Genomic DNA, 15,507 nt, shown 5'->3' with positions numbered 1-15,507 from the left:
TCGTTTCAACATGACGACTTCCATTTCGGACTACGCTTGAAAAATATGTTGACACAGTACTCGATTGAAAGTTTGAAAACTGAACAAACGAACATTCCGGAATGTCAAATATATGGTTGAGATTATTTGTCTGTACTTCCCACTCTCTATGCAAGCCTTCTCCGTTCAAATGTTTATCCCACGGAAGTGAGAGATGGACGATAATTTTAACGGAATCAGTCGTACGGGCTGTAACTGTCGTTCAGAAATACCCCGTGTTAACGTTTTCGAGGTTGCATGAATAGAAAACACATTCCGACTGTCACTTTCGTGATCTGGTAAGCGACGCTTTTATTGGTTTGATGAAGGGACGTTCTGATGTGACCCCTAATGGGATGTCCTCAGATCTTTGTTTAGCGATAGCGAGAACTAAGATCTGATTTTAATGAGATTGGGTTCAAGGGGAGGCAAACCAGCAAGTACAACGGCCAATGAACGCCCAGTTTACATCGGACAACGGCAATGTGTCTATCTACACATCATGTGCAACAAGTGCCAAAGCCTTGTGGTATCTGCTCCACACATTGCCTGGATGGCAGGTATGATAGGGTTCGCACAAAGCCCTGCACGGAGTAGGGTTAATTTGACTTCCGTGAGTTATCCACGGCCTCATTTCATTAGCTGATTAAAAATAGACACACGTCATCACTACCCTGCCTGTCGGCCGTATGCATCCAAGGGCTATGGAGGAACGTGATGAATTTATCTCGTGGAGTGTGGACGATGATGCAGTCAGTAGTTCTGTCATTAAGCCACGAAACCATCTCAAGCAACACAAGTGTAACGTTGGTCATCGAGTCATGTGGCATCTGCTCCAGCCAATCAGCTTGGAGGTATCTGCGCCTGCGCAGAATTCTTGATTGCCATTTGAAATGGCAAACAGTCTCTGCCATTCTCGGTTTTATTTTTTGCGTTGTTTGAAGTTCAACTCTAGTGGAGTTTCTTTCGTTGCCAGGATGTTGTATACGATGCTGAGCTGTTCCTCTGGATCCTGTAGTGAGATTTCAAACGACTGGATGAGCTGTAACGAAATAAGGATATTTGATTAACGTTTTATATTGTGGGAAACAATAATGAGCTTTCGAAAATATTTGAAAAACATAATTAGTGTAGATTCGAACCCAGCCAATGCGGTCTGTCGAGTGAACGATGTAACCATTTGGCTATCCAAACATCAAGAGTCATCAGAAACAAAGTATTTCCCCCTGCTTCCCTCAAAGTATTACGGTTAAATATTGGCGGAGTACATGGGAACAATGCGTGAAGCCCATTCCTGAGTTAACCTCCATGATGTTGCTGGATATGTGTGTTGCTAAAGGCGGCCTAAAAACTCATTCATTCTCAAAAGCAAAACGAGCCAGAGTCCTTTTTATTTGCATACGGAAATATAAAATATCTAAAAAAAACCAGGAAGTACCCACCACTAAATTGGTGGGAGGACATAATGAATGGTTTTGAATTCTGCTCCGGAAACAAAGCAGACAAGCATACTCATCACCATAGTTACCTCCGAAAGCTGGATTTCAGTTTAAGCAATTATTTATATATTTGTTGGCTCATCGATACGCCGACCCTTTCTTTACCATTGTTTTGTTTCAAATTATCTTAAGTTCTTCCGCTAAACTGTGACATACTAACAATCATTTGTGATAACTCAGCGTTACCCAGCGATTTGGAAAATCACAAACACTAGTTATCCTTTATTGAAACATGAAATTTCCTCCACAGGATGAAAAAAAAATCGCGATTGAACAAATTAAGAAAGTAATGACCTCAATATGCAATATTAACGACGTTCGGACCGTCAGCAGATGCTTTTAGCTGTAGTTCAGTCATAATTAATACAATCCCTGTGGTCAGCTGAATGGGTGAGAAAGTCAAAAGGGGCGTGCCCGGGGCTGGGTTGGTGAAACCTCCAGACAAGGATGCTGTCAGACTGATGCTCATTGTTGGGTCCAACCTGTGATTCCAACCCGCGGCCACAGAACATCTCAGCTATGACACAATTCAGCACAGCGACTTGCAGCAACTGGTCTGCTCGTGTACACTCTATTTCAGGCATTTTAAATTGGACGCGTTATCATGAGGTAAACTCAACACTCATCGTTTAAGTGACATCGTTAAAGTTTTCTGATAGACATTTATTGATAAGTTAATATTCTTCGCATGTCATATTAAAGTAAGAGGTTACATAGGCCTACGAAAATACAATGATTACAAACACACCTCCCACCACCCCCAAACCCCACCCCCCCAAAATGGTATCGATACTGGATATTTTTTTAAGCTACAGCCGCAACACCAGATTTATTTTTAATGCAAAGTATGAGTATAAATATATATATTTTTTTCAAAACATCTTGCGACAAAATGTTTTGTATAAAAAGATGTTATACCCCCATCACTCTGAGACACACCAATATTCCATCATCACTTCTCCAAGACACCCCACATTCCACAATCATTCCGCCATCACTCTAAGACACACCAACATCCCATCATCATTCCTCCAAGACCATCACCTCTCCCCTTCAATGTAACAAGGTCACAGGTCTTTCTATCTCACAACGCCTTCAACGCAACGCCGCTACGTGTTCTTTCAGACGCTGAAACCGTACCGTGATTAAGGCCAAGAACAACTGCTGTTCAGCGAATCTTCTACCCGGGCAGTTCCTGGTGCCGAAACCGAAAGGCATGACTATGAATGACTGAAGATAGTTGTTTGTGTTATTGCCACTGTCCCTCAACCAGCGCTCCGGGATATATGCCTTAGGCGTGTCGAAATACTCCGGGCTGTGGCACAGGACGTTATGGCCGTAGTGAACCTCTGTCTGAAAGGGATGTAGAAACTGGTGTATCAAACAAAAACAAAACTCTTTCCGCATTCATAAGAAACCTCGATTGTACGATTCCGACTATATCATGAACATGTGTTTAAGAATCACTATCAAATAGTTAGGAAATCAGGTGTTCGCAAAAAAGTGAGCGTATCCTTCCCCAATGGTGGGACCCGCCTCAAACACATGCAAAGGCAAGTTAATTGTAACACGGGAAAGTATGGTACATGTCAAAATAGGGAGTTACATCGGAGATCATTTTTGTCACTGATAAATCAAGGGCCGTTGTTGCGTTGTTTTTTAGTTCATGGTTTCCTATATTTCATGTTGTTTTTGTTCAATATTTGGCATATTTTCTGAATGTTTACTCTTCTATAAATATTTTTTAAAGGCAAACACATTTTTTTCTAAAGGCAAAGCATCTTCACACATGCTTGTGATGATTTACATTTGTGAGGTAACTCCGAGCCGATCAGACAGGGAAACAACAAGTACCATCTTTTAACGTCTTTTGGTATGACAAGGCCGGGGATCAAACCACATCTTGGGATCTGCCACTCTCCGGGGCCAAAAGACCTGGGAGGCAGTTTCATGTTTGTGAATAAATGAGCGACAGAATTTCTCCCCAGTTTGTCCTCTCTTATTGTTCTGGTATATCCAACATGTGTCTATATGGATATATAGCTCGTGTGTTTGTGCGGATGAATGTGTCCTTCGTGAGGGGCGGTGGGATAGCCTAGTGGTTAATGCGTTCGGTCGTCACGCCGAAGACCCGGGTTCGATTCCTCACATGGGTACAATGTGTGAAGCTCATTTCTTGTGTCCCCCGCTGTGATATTGCTGGAATATTGCTAAAATCGGCGTAAAACCATACTCACTCACAAAGAATTAACACCTGGGGTTCTTGATGAGCTCTGAAGAGTGCATTTCAAAGTGCTTAAAGCGGCGTAAATCCATACTCACTCACTCAGTGAGGATCTGACAACCCCTCTTTCGATGGTCGTGTCAGGTGACCCGTCGACGGACTTTGACTACCTGATCTAAATTATTGGATTCATGATCCATTCAACCTTAGAAAAACAATTCGGCTACATGTCTCGTTTACAGCTCGACACAGAACACACATATTCTTTCGATGATTCTCTGGTTTGAGTGCAGATGCCATGCCGTTCAGAATCGAAAGGGTGTTTAAAATATCCGCTCCTATATAGTGGCAGCCTGTATTATGTACATTCGGAACTGGCCGTTGAACTTCGTTTTCGAAATACAGAAATAATGTCGGTTTGAATGCTTCGCTGAATCGCACCTGGACGCTGATTGGCTCAATAGAAGGTTCATCTGACGCTACCCTCTAAGGGGTGATGCATTCACGACGGTGGTGTCGTAATGTAGTAAAGATCTGGGTCCCATTCCACAAAGCGATCTTAGCGCTATGATTATCGTAGGCCTATGTTAAACTATGGGTGTAACGATCATCTTAGCTAATATCGCTTTGCGGAACGCCCCCAACACACACACACACACACACACACACACACACACACACACACACACACACACACACACACACACACACACACACTGGCATAACGAAATGGTTACATGGTTACATGAGATTCTCACCCCTCTTGGAATGTGATAGCCGTCCAGTTGAAGATCCTTGTCGATGATCCTGACAGATCCAACAGGAGAGGGGAATCCCAGTCTGCACAGATAAGACGAGGACATTCAGCCAACCTTGCCAAACACCAAGTTCACCACACACAGTGAATGAGTCAAACACAGGTTTATCAGACTCAGTGAGTGAGTCAAACACCAGGTTCATCACACACAGTGAAGGAGTCAAACACAGGTTTATCACACAGAGTAAACAAGTCAAACATCAGGTTTATAACACACAGTGAATGAGACAAACACAGGTTTATCACACACAGTGAGTCAAACACTAGGTTTATCACACACAGTGAGTGAGTCAAACACAGGTTTATCACACAGTGAATGAGTCAAACACCAGGTTTATCACACACGGTGAATGTTGGTTTGTTTAACGCCGCACTCAGCAATATTCCAGCCGAGCCTGGACCAGACAATCCAGTGATTGACATCGTAAGCTTTAATCTTTGCATATGGGATACGATGACATGCATCAACCAAGTAAGCGAGCCTGACCACCTGATCCTGTTCGGCGCCTCTTACGACAAGCAGGGGTTACTGAAGAACGATTTAACCCGGATCTTCAGAGTGGATGATCCCACCACCAGGTTTATCACATGGGCACAAGCATCCTCTGATCGTAGGTTGGAATCCCTGATTCACCACGCTTTAGTCCTTGGTCTCTCAAGGATATACCCGTGTATGTGGGTTTCAAGAAAGTGGATCACTTCCTTCACATTCCGTACATTCCTCCCAACCTTCTGTTGACACATCGGGAACTGAAACACTAAAACACAACTAAAACGGGCGGCCCAACCGTCTAGGGCAATTCGCTGTCCAGGGTTATGTTTCTTAATTCCTCCGGATCCAATAATTGTAGCTTCGGATCCTGATTATTATGTTTGAATGTAAGCACCAGAACCGTGCTCGTGAGTTTTAAAATTGTACATATAAATTGCCAATGCAAGAGAATAACCAACCTACATGTTCTGCCGAAACAGATTCCACCTCTACAACCTGCGTGCGTCAGCCTGGGCTTACAATATAATCTCACACAGTAGATGACTGTTCAAAGCGGTTAAGTTACTCTCTTGTTATTTCGTAGCGTTATGACTAACCTGTGCCCTTCCTTAACGCAGGCCTTGAGATAGGGCATGTGCGACAGAGACGTTGCATTGATCTTCCCGGTGCCACAAACGGAGATAATCTCTTGGTACAGAATCTCCTGCTTGTCCTTATTCTTCGCCAGCAGCCACAGGGACAATGACAAGGATTTGGCAACCTGAAACATGGGCCATTATAATCTATAGAGCGAGACAGAACTTGAGATATATGCTGGTCTAAATACTTCGCTCACTCGTACCGAGAATTTAGAAGTCTCAGCAATAACTGATGTCCTTAGATCTTCACGCAGAGAGCTATCGTATCGGAGGTAAAGTTGTTATATGAATGAGATTGTGTTTTATAAAGATGCTGTTAGCTGCCATCTTCCCGAGGCACCCTTACCGAACTTAGCTGGAATTACTGGGCTAGATCGTAGCGCCACCAGTGGCTATTACCAGTTATGTCCCTTCTAAGCCTCTCCTATGGACCAATCAGGTTCCATCTCTCGTATCACTTGCGTTTGCTTCACACAAAATGGTGGCGCCCAGTCAGGACGATCTGATCGATAATCAGGATCTATATTGTGATAAAACGGGTCTTACATCGCGAAATGCATCAAATCACGTGAGCACCTTAATTAAAAACATGAACAGATTTGGAAAATATCTGCTGACAACGAGTTGGCGATGCACATGCTGTGCAAATCCTGCAACCGATCGAAATCTGCACGACAGTATACGAACCGGATTTCGATTTCGGTGCGCGATGTTGATTAGACTATGCATAGACTCGTTAGTCCAGCCAGAATGTATCTCCATAATACCAGCCTAGTTCGGCAAGGGTGGAAACTTGACTTTTATACTCAGTTAACTCTCTTGCCTCGGGAAGATGGTTAGCTGCACGAGGCACCAAAACAGTCATAGACGTCAAAAGCATACCAAGTCCAAGCCGGATAAAATAGATGTGAAAACACAAATTCTTGGTGACAATTTGGCTTTTTGTCAGAGACAGATTAACTGTTTGATTTGCATTCTAGAAGTTGGTGAGTAAGTTGGTTGGTTTGTTTGTTGTTTAACGCCGCACTCATCAATATTCCAGCTAAATGACGGCGGTCTGTAGATAATCGAGTCTGGATCAGACAACCCAGTGATTAATATCATGAGCATCGATCGACCCAATTGGGACCGATGACATGCATCAACCAAGTCAGCGAGCCTGACCACCCGATCCCGTTAGTCGCCTCTTACGACAAGCATAGTCGCCATTTACGGCAAGCATGGGTTGCTGAAGACCTATTCTACCCCGGATCTTCACGGGTCTAGTAAGTAAGAAAACGTACGACTTTATGGAAAACAACTTCTGGTTAATTGCATATAGCGACTGCTCGATGAAGAGTCTTGCACTGTTATGAAGCTGGATAACGGTGTAAGAATCTACATCGAAACGTCGCTATGTGCAATAGACCAGAAGTTGTTATATATAAATTGTACGTTTTCTTAGAGACAGAATATGTTTTAGGTCACATACACAAAACAAAACTTAATGGAGGAGCCGTAAAGAGGACATCCAAAGAATTTCTATTTTGTGTGTGCGTGCACGCGTGCGTGAGTGTGTGTATGTGTCTGTGTGGCAAATTTATGGGCTTCAGATATGAGCAGGGTCTTATAGTGAAATGAAATTTTCGAATAAGTCCGGATTCTGAACTGTGGAAAAACAGTACTTACATTCTCCGTAGCCACTGTGAAGAAACTGGACATGACGCGGAAACAGGCCTCTTTTGGAAGACGGTCATCATTGAGCAGCGCCAACAGCAGATTGGGTTCGTGGGGATCCAGGGTCCCACTGGCCTTCTTCTCACACAGTTCCCTGTACATACTCTCCACATACACCTGGCCTGTCCTGGAATGGGGGGAGTGAGTGAGTGAGTGAGTATGGTTTTACGCCGCTTTTAGCAATATTCCAGCAATATCAAAGCAGGGGGCACCAGAAATAGGTTTCACAAATTGTACCCATGTGGGGAATCGAACCCGGGTCTTCGGCGTGTCTAGCGAAGGCTTTAACCACTAGGCTACCCCACCGCCCCCTCTTCTGGAATGGAAACAATAGCAATAGTATTCGAGCTTGTTTTATGCCGCATCAGCAATAGTAATATCACGACAGCCGCTAAATAATCGAATATAGTTCAGGCAAACCATAGCGCGGAATCGTAACTATGTACGAGTTTACTATCTTGTATCCACTGTATTAAAAATACATATGTGACCTAATGGTTGATGTGTAACAATTGTGCTATGACGTCAACCTACTTCGGTGAAGGTCGCCATTTGTGCGGACTGTACAAAAATATCTTATTTTTCTCTCGTTACTTCTGGTTCGTAATGTAATAAAAGTATGAATTTCAAAACCTTTCAGCATACATGTCTAATCAATTCTTCAGACATCACGTCTGAAAACGCCAATTTTTACATCAGGAGTTATAAGTCGGTAGTTTTAAAATATAACGAAAAGTCAAAATGTGATTTTTTACCCGTAAGGTCCCTTATCTCATAATCGGTCACATATGTCTTAGACATTAGTGGATGGTACAAGGTGGTACAAGCGAAGGGGTACATGATACATGTGACCTAGAGACCAATAAACTCGTGAAGATCCAGATCACAATTGATCTTCAACAACCCACACTTGTCGTAAGAGGCGACTAACGGATCGAGAGGTCAGGCTCGCTGACTTGGTTGATGCGTGTCATCGCATCCCCATTGCATGGATCGATGCTCATGATGCCATCCACTGGATTGTCTGGTCCAGTGTCGTGGGAATATCGATGAGTGCGGCGTTAAACAACAAACAAACAAAGCAAACATTCACACAGAGACCAGGGCCCACATGCACAAAGCGATCTTAGTGCTAAGATGATCGTAACTCCCACACTTTAACATTGGCTTACTATAGTATTAGCGCTAAGATCGCCTTGTGCAAGTGGGCCCTGTTCATGTCGGAGCATTACATAACACATAAATATCAGTAGAGTTCGGCCAGTACAAGGGCAGCAGAAATTAGCTACGATTTTGCAACAGGGCACAACAGTGACTACAACCGTGACGAACCACGCCATCGGGTACGGCACACACTCGGTTAAGTCACCGAGCATTGTCACCCAACTGTCTTTAGTACTTCAAACCTACTAGGACCAGGGCCCACTTGCACAAAACGATATCAGCGCTACGACTATCGTAAGCCTATGTTAAAGTGTGGGAGTTACGATCATCTTAGCGCTAAGATAGCTTTGTGCAAGTGGGCTCAGGAACCTACATGATAGAATAGAGGCACTATATGGTCTGACACCAAGCCATCTTTATGTACTCCAATTGCATTACACTTGTAAATTGACATTTACAGCTTAACACCTTTTTAAAACACAGTTCTGTCTATGCTATAAATCACATTTACAAACCATTGTTTGATGTTTTAACACACCCATACACAAGGTTATAGATTACCAATGAACTGATTACACAACACACGATAAATGGATTGCATTATGGAAAACGAAAAAATGTCTTAGAAAGAGAAAACAGTTAAGTTAAATTTTATTTAAAAAAAACACTCTATACATAATAAGCATATTTGTCGTTGACATCAGCGATAATGTTAGACCATGAAAAATGTGTTTCTAATCCGTTTATTTTGAAATAAGCAGGTTACATAGATATCATTTCCTTATTTCTTTGTAGGCAGAATTTACCAAAAAACCTCTTACGTTAAAACCCCCACAAACTTGACAGATTAGAAACCACGATACGCATGGCATATGTAGGTCCCCAGCATCTGGCGAGAATAAAATGACCTGGGTATCGTTCCACAAAGGGGTCTTAGCACTACGACTATCGTAAGCCAGTGTTAAAGTATTGGAGTTGGTTGGTTGGTTTGTCGTTTAACGCCGCAATCAGCAATATGCCAGCTATATGACGGCGGTCTGTAGATAATCGAGTCTGGACCAGACAATCCAGTGATTGATATCATGAGCATCGATCCGCGTAATTGAGATCGATGACATGCATCAACCAAGTCAGCGAGCCTGACCACCCGATCCCGTTAGTCGCCTCTTCCGACAAGCATAGTCGCCATTTACGGCAAGCATGGGTTGCTGAAGACCTATTCTACCCCGGATTTTCACGGGTCTAAAGTATGGGAGTTACAATCACCTCAGCGCTAAGATAGCTTTGTGGAACGGGGCCCTTATCTAAAACATCTATTACATGTATTACGACCGACAAGCGGTTCAAGCCGCCCTTGGCGGATCTTGTACAAGTACCTGGGTGGTCTAATACTAGCTTGATTTGTTTGAAGTGTAGACGCTCCACATTAAATACAGACGGGGACATAAAAATTGTGTTGCCCATTTTATGACAAAGAGATGAAAATCTATCACGCAGTTAAAGTTTTCACTTATAAAGATGTTTATGATGTGTAGTAGATTGATGTTATCACCACGATGAATGTGCTTCTGTTTATGTTCAATTTAGCAGCATCCTTCTTTAAAAATGTGGCGTAATAAACCAAAACATATGCGACAAAAAAAATTGAGTTGAGTCGACAGAAAATATTTCTGATTTGCATGACATTACAAAAGCACTATAATATTACCACTATTGTTGCGCGAACAAACGCTTTCCGCCAAACTTGACTGTGTACCCTTTGTTATCCAGTGATATTAAATCTCTAACATAGTTTGGTAAATGTGTGGAACAATAGTTCTTCACAATGGCGTCGTTCAGTCAAATTATTCTTGTGTTTCATAATTGAAATGGTTGAACAGGGGGCCGTTGTACAAAAAGCCTTAGTGACACGACTGTCGTAAGTTTATGATAAGGTATGGGAGTGACGGCCACCTTAGCGCTAAGATCGCTTTGTACAACGGTACCAAAACTCGACTAGATTTGTTGTGTGTCGTCTGAAATACAAGCGAAGTAGTGAGTGAATTGGGTTTAACGCCGCTTTTAACAGTATTCCAGTTATATCACGGCGTGTCAGTTTCAGGGAGGAAAGCCCGAAATGATGAAGGTCTCGGACGTTTACTACTTCGGTGAAACCCACGAGCACGGGTATGGTGCTGACAAACCTAGTGAGTGAGTGATTGAGTTCGGTTTAACGCCGCTTTTAACAGTATTCCAGTTATATCACGGCGTGTCAGCTTAATGTGGGAGTAAAGCCCGAAGTGATGCAGGTCTCGGACGTTTACCACTTCGGTGAAACCCACGAACACGGGTATGGTGCTGACAAACCTAGAAACATAATCGGGGAGAACCGGGATTCGAACCCACAATCATAGGTTTCTGGCGTGCCCAAGGGACGCAACTCTGCACAGCGAATCGCGGCGCCTTAGACGACTAGGCCACCCGTGCCCCCACAAGCAAAGCAGCATGAGGACTTCATCCATCTGTCTTAAAACACATGAAAACATTCCAGCTGAAAAATCATTTTGTATATTTCGTTCACAAAAGAGTCAGTTTCTCCGGTTGTTGATTTTTCAAGCCAATGAGCGAGTGAAATTCTGTTGACGATACAATGGAGATTGAAAAGAACGCGAAGAAATGTGCGGTAGCCATTGAGGACCACTTACTGGTCGTTACTTATTTCATCGTCATACAGGCAAATGCTAGGCAAGGCATGGCACAATGACCACACACGGACAGCACGTGGTTACATATGACAAATATAAATCGGGTGCTACGAATCGGCTTTCGTCACCACTCGCCCCTTTCCGTAACATGCAAGAAGACTCGTCCCCCTATCGATGAAGGGTATGTGCGAAAATACAACAAACCAATCACAATGCGCGTATGACTTCAAGTTCTTCGTCAAAGAATCCCTCAGGAATAAATTTTGATTTTACTTGCATCTAAAAATATACCCAAGACACAGTTAAATGTGTTCAATCAAACTGTATGTCGTGATGTGCTTTAAATTGCCTTAGAAATATATATAATATATAGGGAAATATATGTGAACCATTACGCAACGAGTTGATAATTGTTTTCGGTATGCCCGTTTGCGCTAAGACGGAACCCGGTCGCATAAATGGACACGAGAGGGGCACGAGTCGCTTTTCGGCTTGTTCCGGAATAACACGAGTTGGTCACGAATGACGAATCGGGTGCATATAATTGTTGAACCGGCAACGAAATGGCAGGTATCGAATGAGTCCTGGGTATTTATGAAATGGAGATATCATATGCGGTAAAGATGAGGATATACATGTGTAACCTTGACCTTGATGTTTGGAAACTTACTTTTGTACATCACCATACACTTTTTCAAATGTCCTGTACATCTTGTTGGGGTACAGTTTGAAGGTGGGGAAGGTATAGAAGCTCTGGGCCACGAGAGCCAGGAACTGCCGGATGCTCTTCAACATGTCCTCCTGCTTCCGGGTCATAGGGCAACCCCTGTGGTCCAGGAATCCCAGTCTAACGTTGAAGCAAAACAACCCAGTCGCTGAAAGGAATGGATCGGAGCTAACAAGACAATCTACTTCCTTAAGTACAATATATTCCTTAAAGATCAATGTGTTGGCAGACATGTTGCAATTGGCAGACCGTATTGTAGTCATGAACGCCTTTGTTGTATAATGGAGGTACGAAAAGGCATTGAAGTTGTGCTGAGTTGCGTCCCTTGAGCGTGTCAGAATCCTATTATTTTAATTCGATCCGTCCATAAAATAAGACTTATGGGTTTCACTGAAGTGGTAAATGTTAAAGAGTTGTATCACTTCGGGGTTTCCTCCCACATCAGACACGCTATGATTTAACTGAAATACTCTTCAATACGACATTACACCTAAACGCTTTTACGGTGACGTGCAAACTGTTCCTTTGAGAAGACACGTCTCTGGGTTATAGGCGACGAGTGTGTGAATGATAAGCCGAAATACACCATTATGGGCTTAAGTGTCAACTGTATGACGACAATGTCACACAGAGCAGTGCAGGTTGAGCTGAAACTCTGACGTCGTTTGGAAAAGTCTTCAAGAAGAATGGTGTATCTGATGTCAGCCTGTATTGACCCAGGGCCCTCTTGCACAAAGCGATCTTAGCGCTAAGACTATTGTAAGCCTACGTTAAAGCATGGGCGTTACGATCATCTTAGCGCTAAGATCACTTTGTGCAAGTATGCCCTGATCGTAGACGTTGATCACTTTGGTTAAAACTACGAACACGGCTATCTGTCGCATCGGATAACACATCAAGAATCATAATCCAGTACAGGCCGAGACCTTGAATCTAAGGGACGCAACTCTGCGCAGAGAACAGCGGCGCTTCGGGGATCGATGTCAATATAATGCCTAAACAAAACAATATTATAAGTGAACTTTTGGATTGAAAAAATATTTCCTGAGATCGGGTCAGGGATTAAGTCGTGTTGTGTTTGAGACAGCGCAAGAGACGAATCGAGAACAAGTGATATATATATATCTTCCACAGGATAATCGAGGGTAGTTACAAGCGTGAAGTTTCATCTGAATGTAGCGGCCATAACATTACCGAGTCCCGTGATGGGATTCGAACCACGGACCTTCTGATCCGACGTCGGACGCCTTGTCCACATGACCAAAGAGGTTAACCCCGTCAGCAGGCTGACAAGGTAAGGATGTCATCTGTGGGATGACTCCACGCCCTGCTACATGAATGTCGTTTATGTATATCTCTATTTGTCCAACCACTGCTTATACATTAGCTGGGCAGGTACGTTAAGGAGTGAAGAATTGTGATGCGTAAAGTGCATCCGATATTCATTGGTCGTATCCCACCTGAATCCACCTGAATCCCCCTGAATCCCCATGAAGACAACACCAATACACCAATTCCACAGGGGTAAGCGCTGCCCATGTCAAACCGGAAGTTGGTAGGTAGCAACTGCCATTTACTCGCTGGACAGCAAACAATGTGATTTCACCCGAGTACATGGAGCATGAATAATTAGACACATTTTTAGCCCATTTAGTAAATATTTAAAACTAAACCTAACTCATACGCCGAAGGGCTTCCAGACCATAATCGTTTTTGTATTCATGTACGACACGCAATAATAAGCTCATATTGTGTACTTTACTTTTGGTGACATCTGGCCGGATAGAGACGAGTCGAAAACAAAGCGCCTTACAGCGTGAGTACCTCATTACTGGTTCATACTAGCGCACTCTTGCGTCAATTTTAGCTTCGTTAGGCTATTTTAGGATTTGTATCAAGGTATAGCCTTGGTATGATGAATGAATTCTTACGTAATTAACAAAACAAAAACTGTTGGCTGCATAGACAAATTTACTGTTAAGGTTATTGGAATAGGTGGTGAGGAAATAATGGGGTTTAACGTCGCGTCCAAGATTATTGCACTTATATAGCGACGTGCATGTACGTGTGTGTGTGTGTGGCTGCTTGTACTAGTCCGGACTGATGCCGATTTATAGTGCTAGCTCACTGAGATACCATGCCGCAGTTTAACATGAATACCCCACTCAAACACAGTATACTGACTCTGAGCCGACCAGTCCTTGTTTTAGCCCCTTAATGCCGAGCGCCAGACAGGGTAACAACAAGTACCATCTTTTAACGTCTTTTGGTATGACGCGGCCGGGGATCCAACCCCGGACCTTCCGCTCTCCGGGCGGACGCTCTACCACTAGATCACGGAGGCGGTTGGTTAATGGAATAATACTGCCTGGATAGTTACTATATATACAACGTCAATGAAAGAGAATAACCATTCTTGGTTATCCACCGAAACAGATTCCATTTGGTTTGAAGGGCAAACAGCTGTGTAAATTATATGAATGGACCACTGAAAATCATTTATTTGAACAGATTTATACAGCAGGGATAGTGATGAAAACTGTTTTGTTGGTCCATGTATTCCCTCATACTATTTCATCTACCTTGTTTTGGCCGCGACCAGCTGCAAACTTCCTCATGCTGCCTTAAGCAATGACGCATATTCGCTGTCTGTCTTATTGAACAACAGAGACAAAACAATGCAATAATCATAAGACGGCGCTCTGTAGATAATCGAGTCTGGACCAGACAATCCAGTGATTGACATAATGAGCATCGATGCACGTAATAGGGATACGATGACTTGCATCAACCAAGTCAGCGAGCCAAGCCAGCCGATCCCGCAAACCTAGAAGTAAGTGAGCGAGTATTGTTTTACGCCGTTTTTAGAAATATTCCAGCAATATCGGCGGGGGACACCAGAAATGGGTTTCACAAATTGTACCCATGTCGGGAATCGAACCCGGGTCTTCGGCGTGACGAGCGAACGATTTAACCACTAGGCAAACATAGAAACAGAATCGGGGCAAACCGATACTGGTTAGAAGTGGACAATCTATGCTTGTCTTCGGGGTCGACTCAATCGATCTGGAGGCTAAGCAAACTGATTGCATGTCACGGTAACCTCAGACATGGGGAGTTGCTCATAATATCAATCACTGGTATCTCAAGACTATGCCCACAAACAAACTTACATTCTGCAGTGTATCTGAAAAGGAGTTTGCTCATGTCGTCAACGTGAAGTTGCTGAGATTTGATGGTGGAGACCATATCGTCTGCAACATCTCTCTGAGAAGGTAGATATTGAGCAACAATGTGAGGCTTCATCGTCCTGTCCTGGACGGGCTTCCGTACGTCGTACCATTCCTTGCCGGTACTGAAATAAATAAATATAATGTGACAGGAGGTAAAACTTACACAATCTACAGCCACTTACCTGAACTTTGTAGTGACTGTTGTGACTGTACAACTAAAAAACTGAATGTTTCAAAATGATATGCTGGTCATACATTAATCATGTGTGGTCATTTACTGATTTGGGGGCCCGG

General features: G+C 43.3%; 1 protein-coding gene across 2 annotated transcripts in view; it reads right to left on the bottom strand.

Moving 5' to 3' along the window:
• Positions 1 to 15,507, bottom strand: part of LOC139474490 (probable cytochrome P450 49a1) — a 64,872-nt gene continuing 49,365 nt past the window's right edge. For both annotated transcript variants that reach the window (XM_071257534.1, XM_071257535.1), the window contains exons 4-10: positions 15,154 to 15,335; positions 11,924 to 12,128; positions 7,358 to 7,532; positions 5,648 to 5,811; positions 4,500 to 4,581; positions 2,658 to 2,870; positions 1 to 1,060 (exon numbers count right to left, since the gene is read on the bottom strand). In XM_071257534.1, coding sequence (XP_071113635.1) covers positions 941 to 1,060; positions 2,658 to 2,870; positions 4,500 to 4,581; positions 5,648 to 5,811; positions 7,358 to 7,532; positions 11,924 to 12,128; positions 15,154 to 15,335 — 1,141 coding nt within the window. In that variant the 3' untranslated portion in view covers positions 1 to 940. The remainder of the gene's footprint in view (positions 1,061 to 2,657; positions 2,871 to 4,499; positions 4,582 to 5,647; positions 5,812 to 7,357; positions 7,533 to 11,923; positions 12,129 to 15,153; positions 15,336 to 15,507) is intronic.

The sequence above is a fragment of the Haliotis cracherodii genome, unplaced genomic scaffold (assembly GCF_022045235.1).
Source record: "Haliotis cracherodii isolate W230 unplaced genomic scaffold, xgHalCrac1.p SCAF_3, whole genome shotgun sequence".
Lineage (NCBI taxonomy): Eukaryota > Metazoa > Mollusca > Gastropoda > Lepetellida > Haliotidae > Haliotis > Haliotis cracherodii.
Note: the sequence above shows the minus strand (reverse complement) of the source record. Positions and strands in the feature narration are given on the sequence as shown.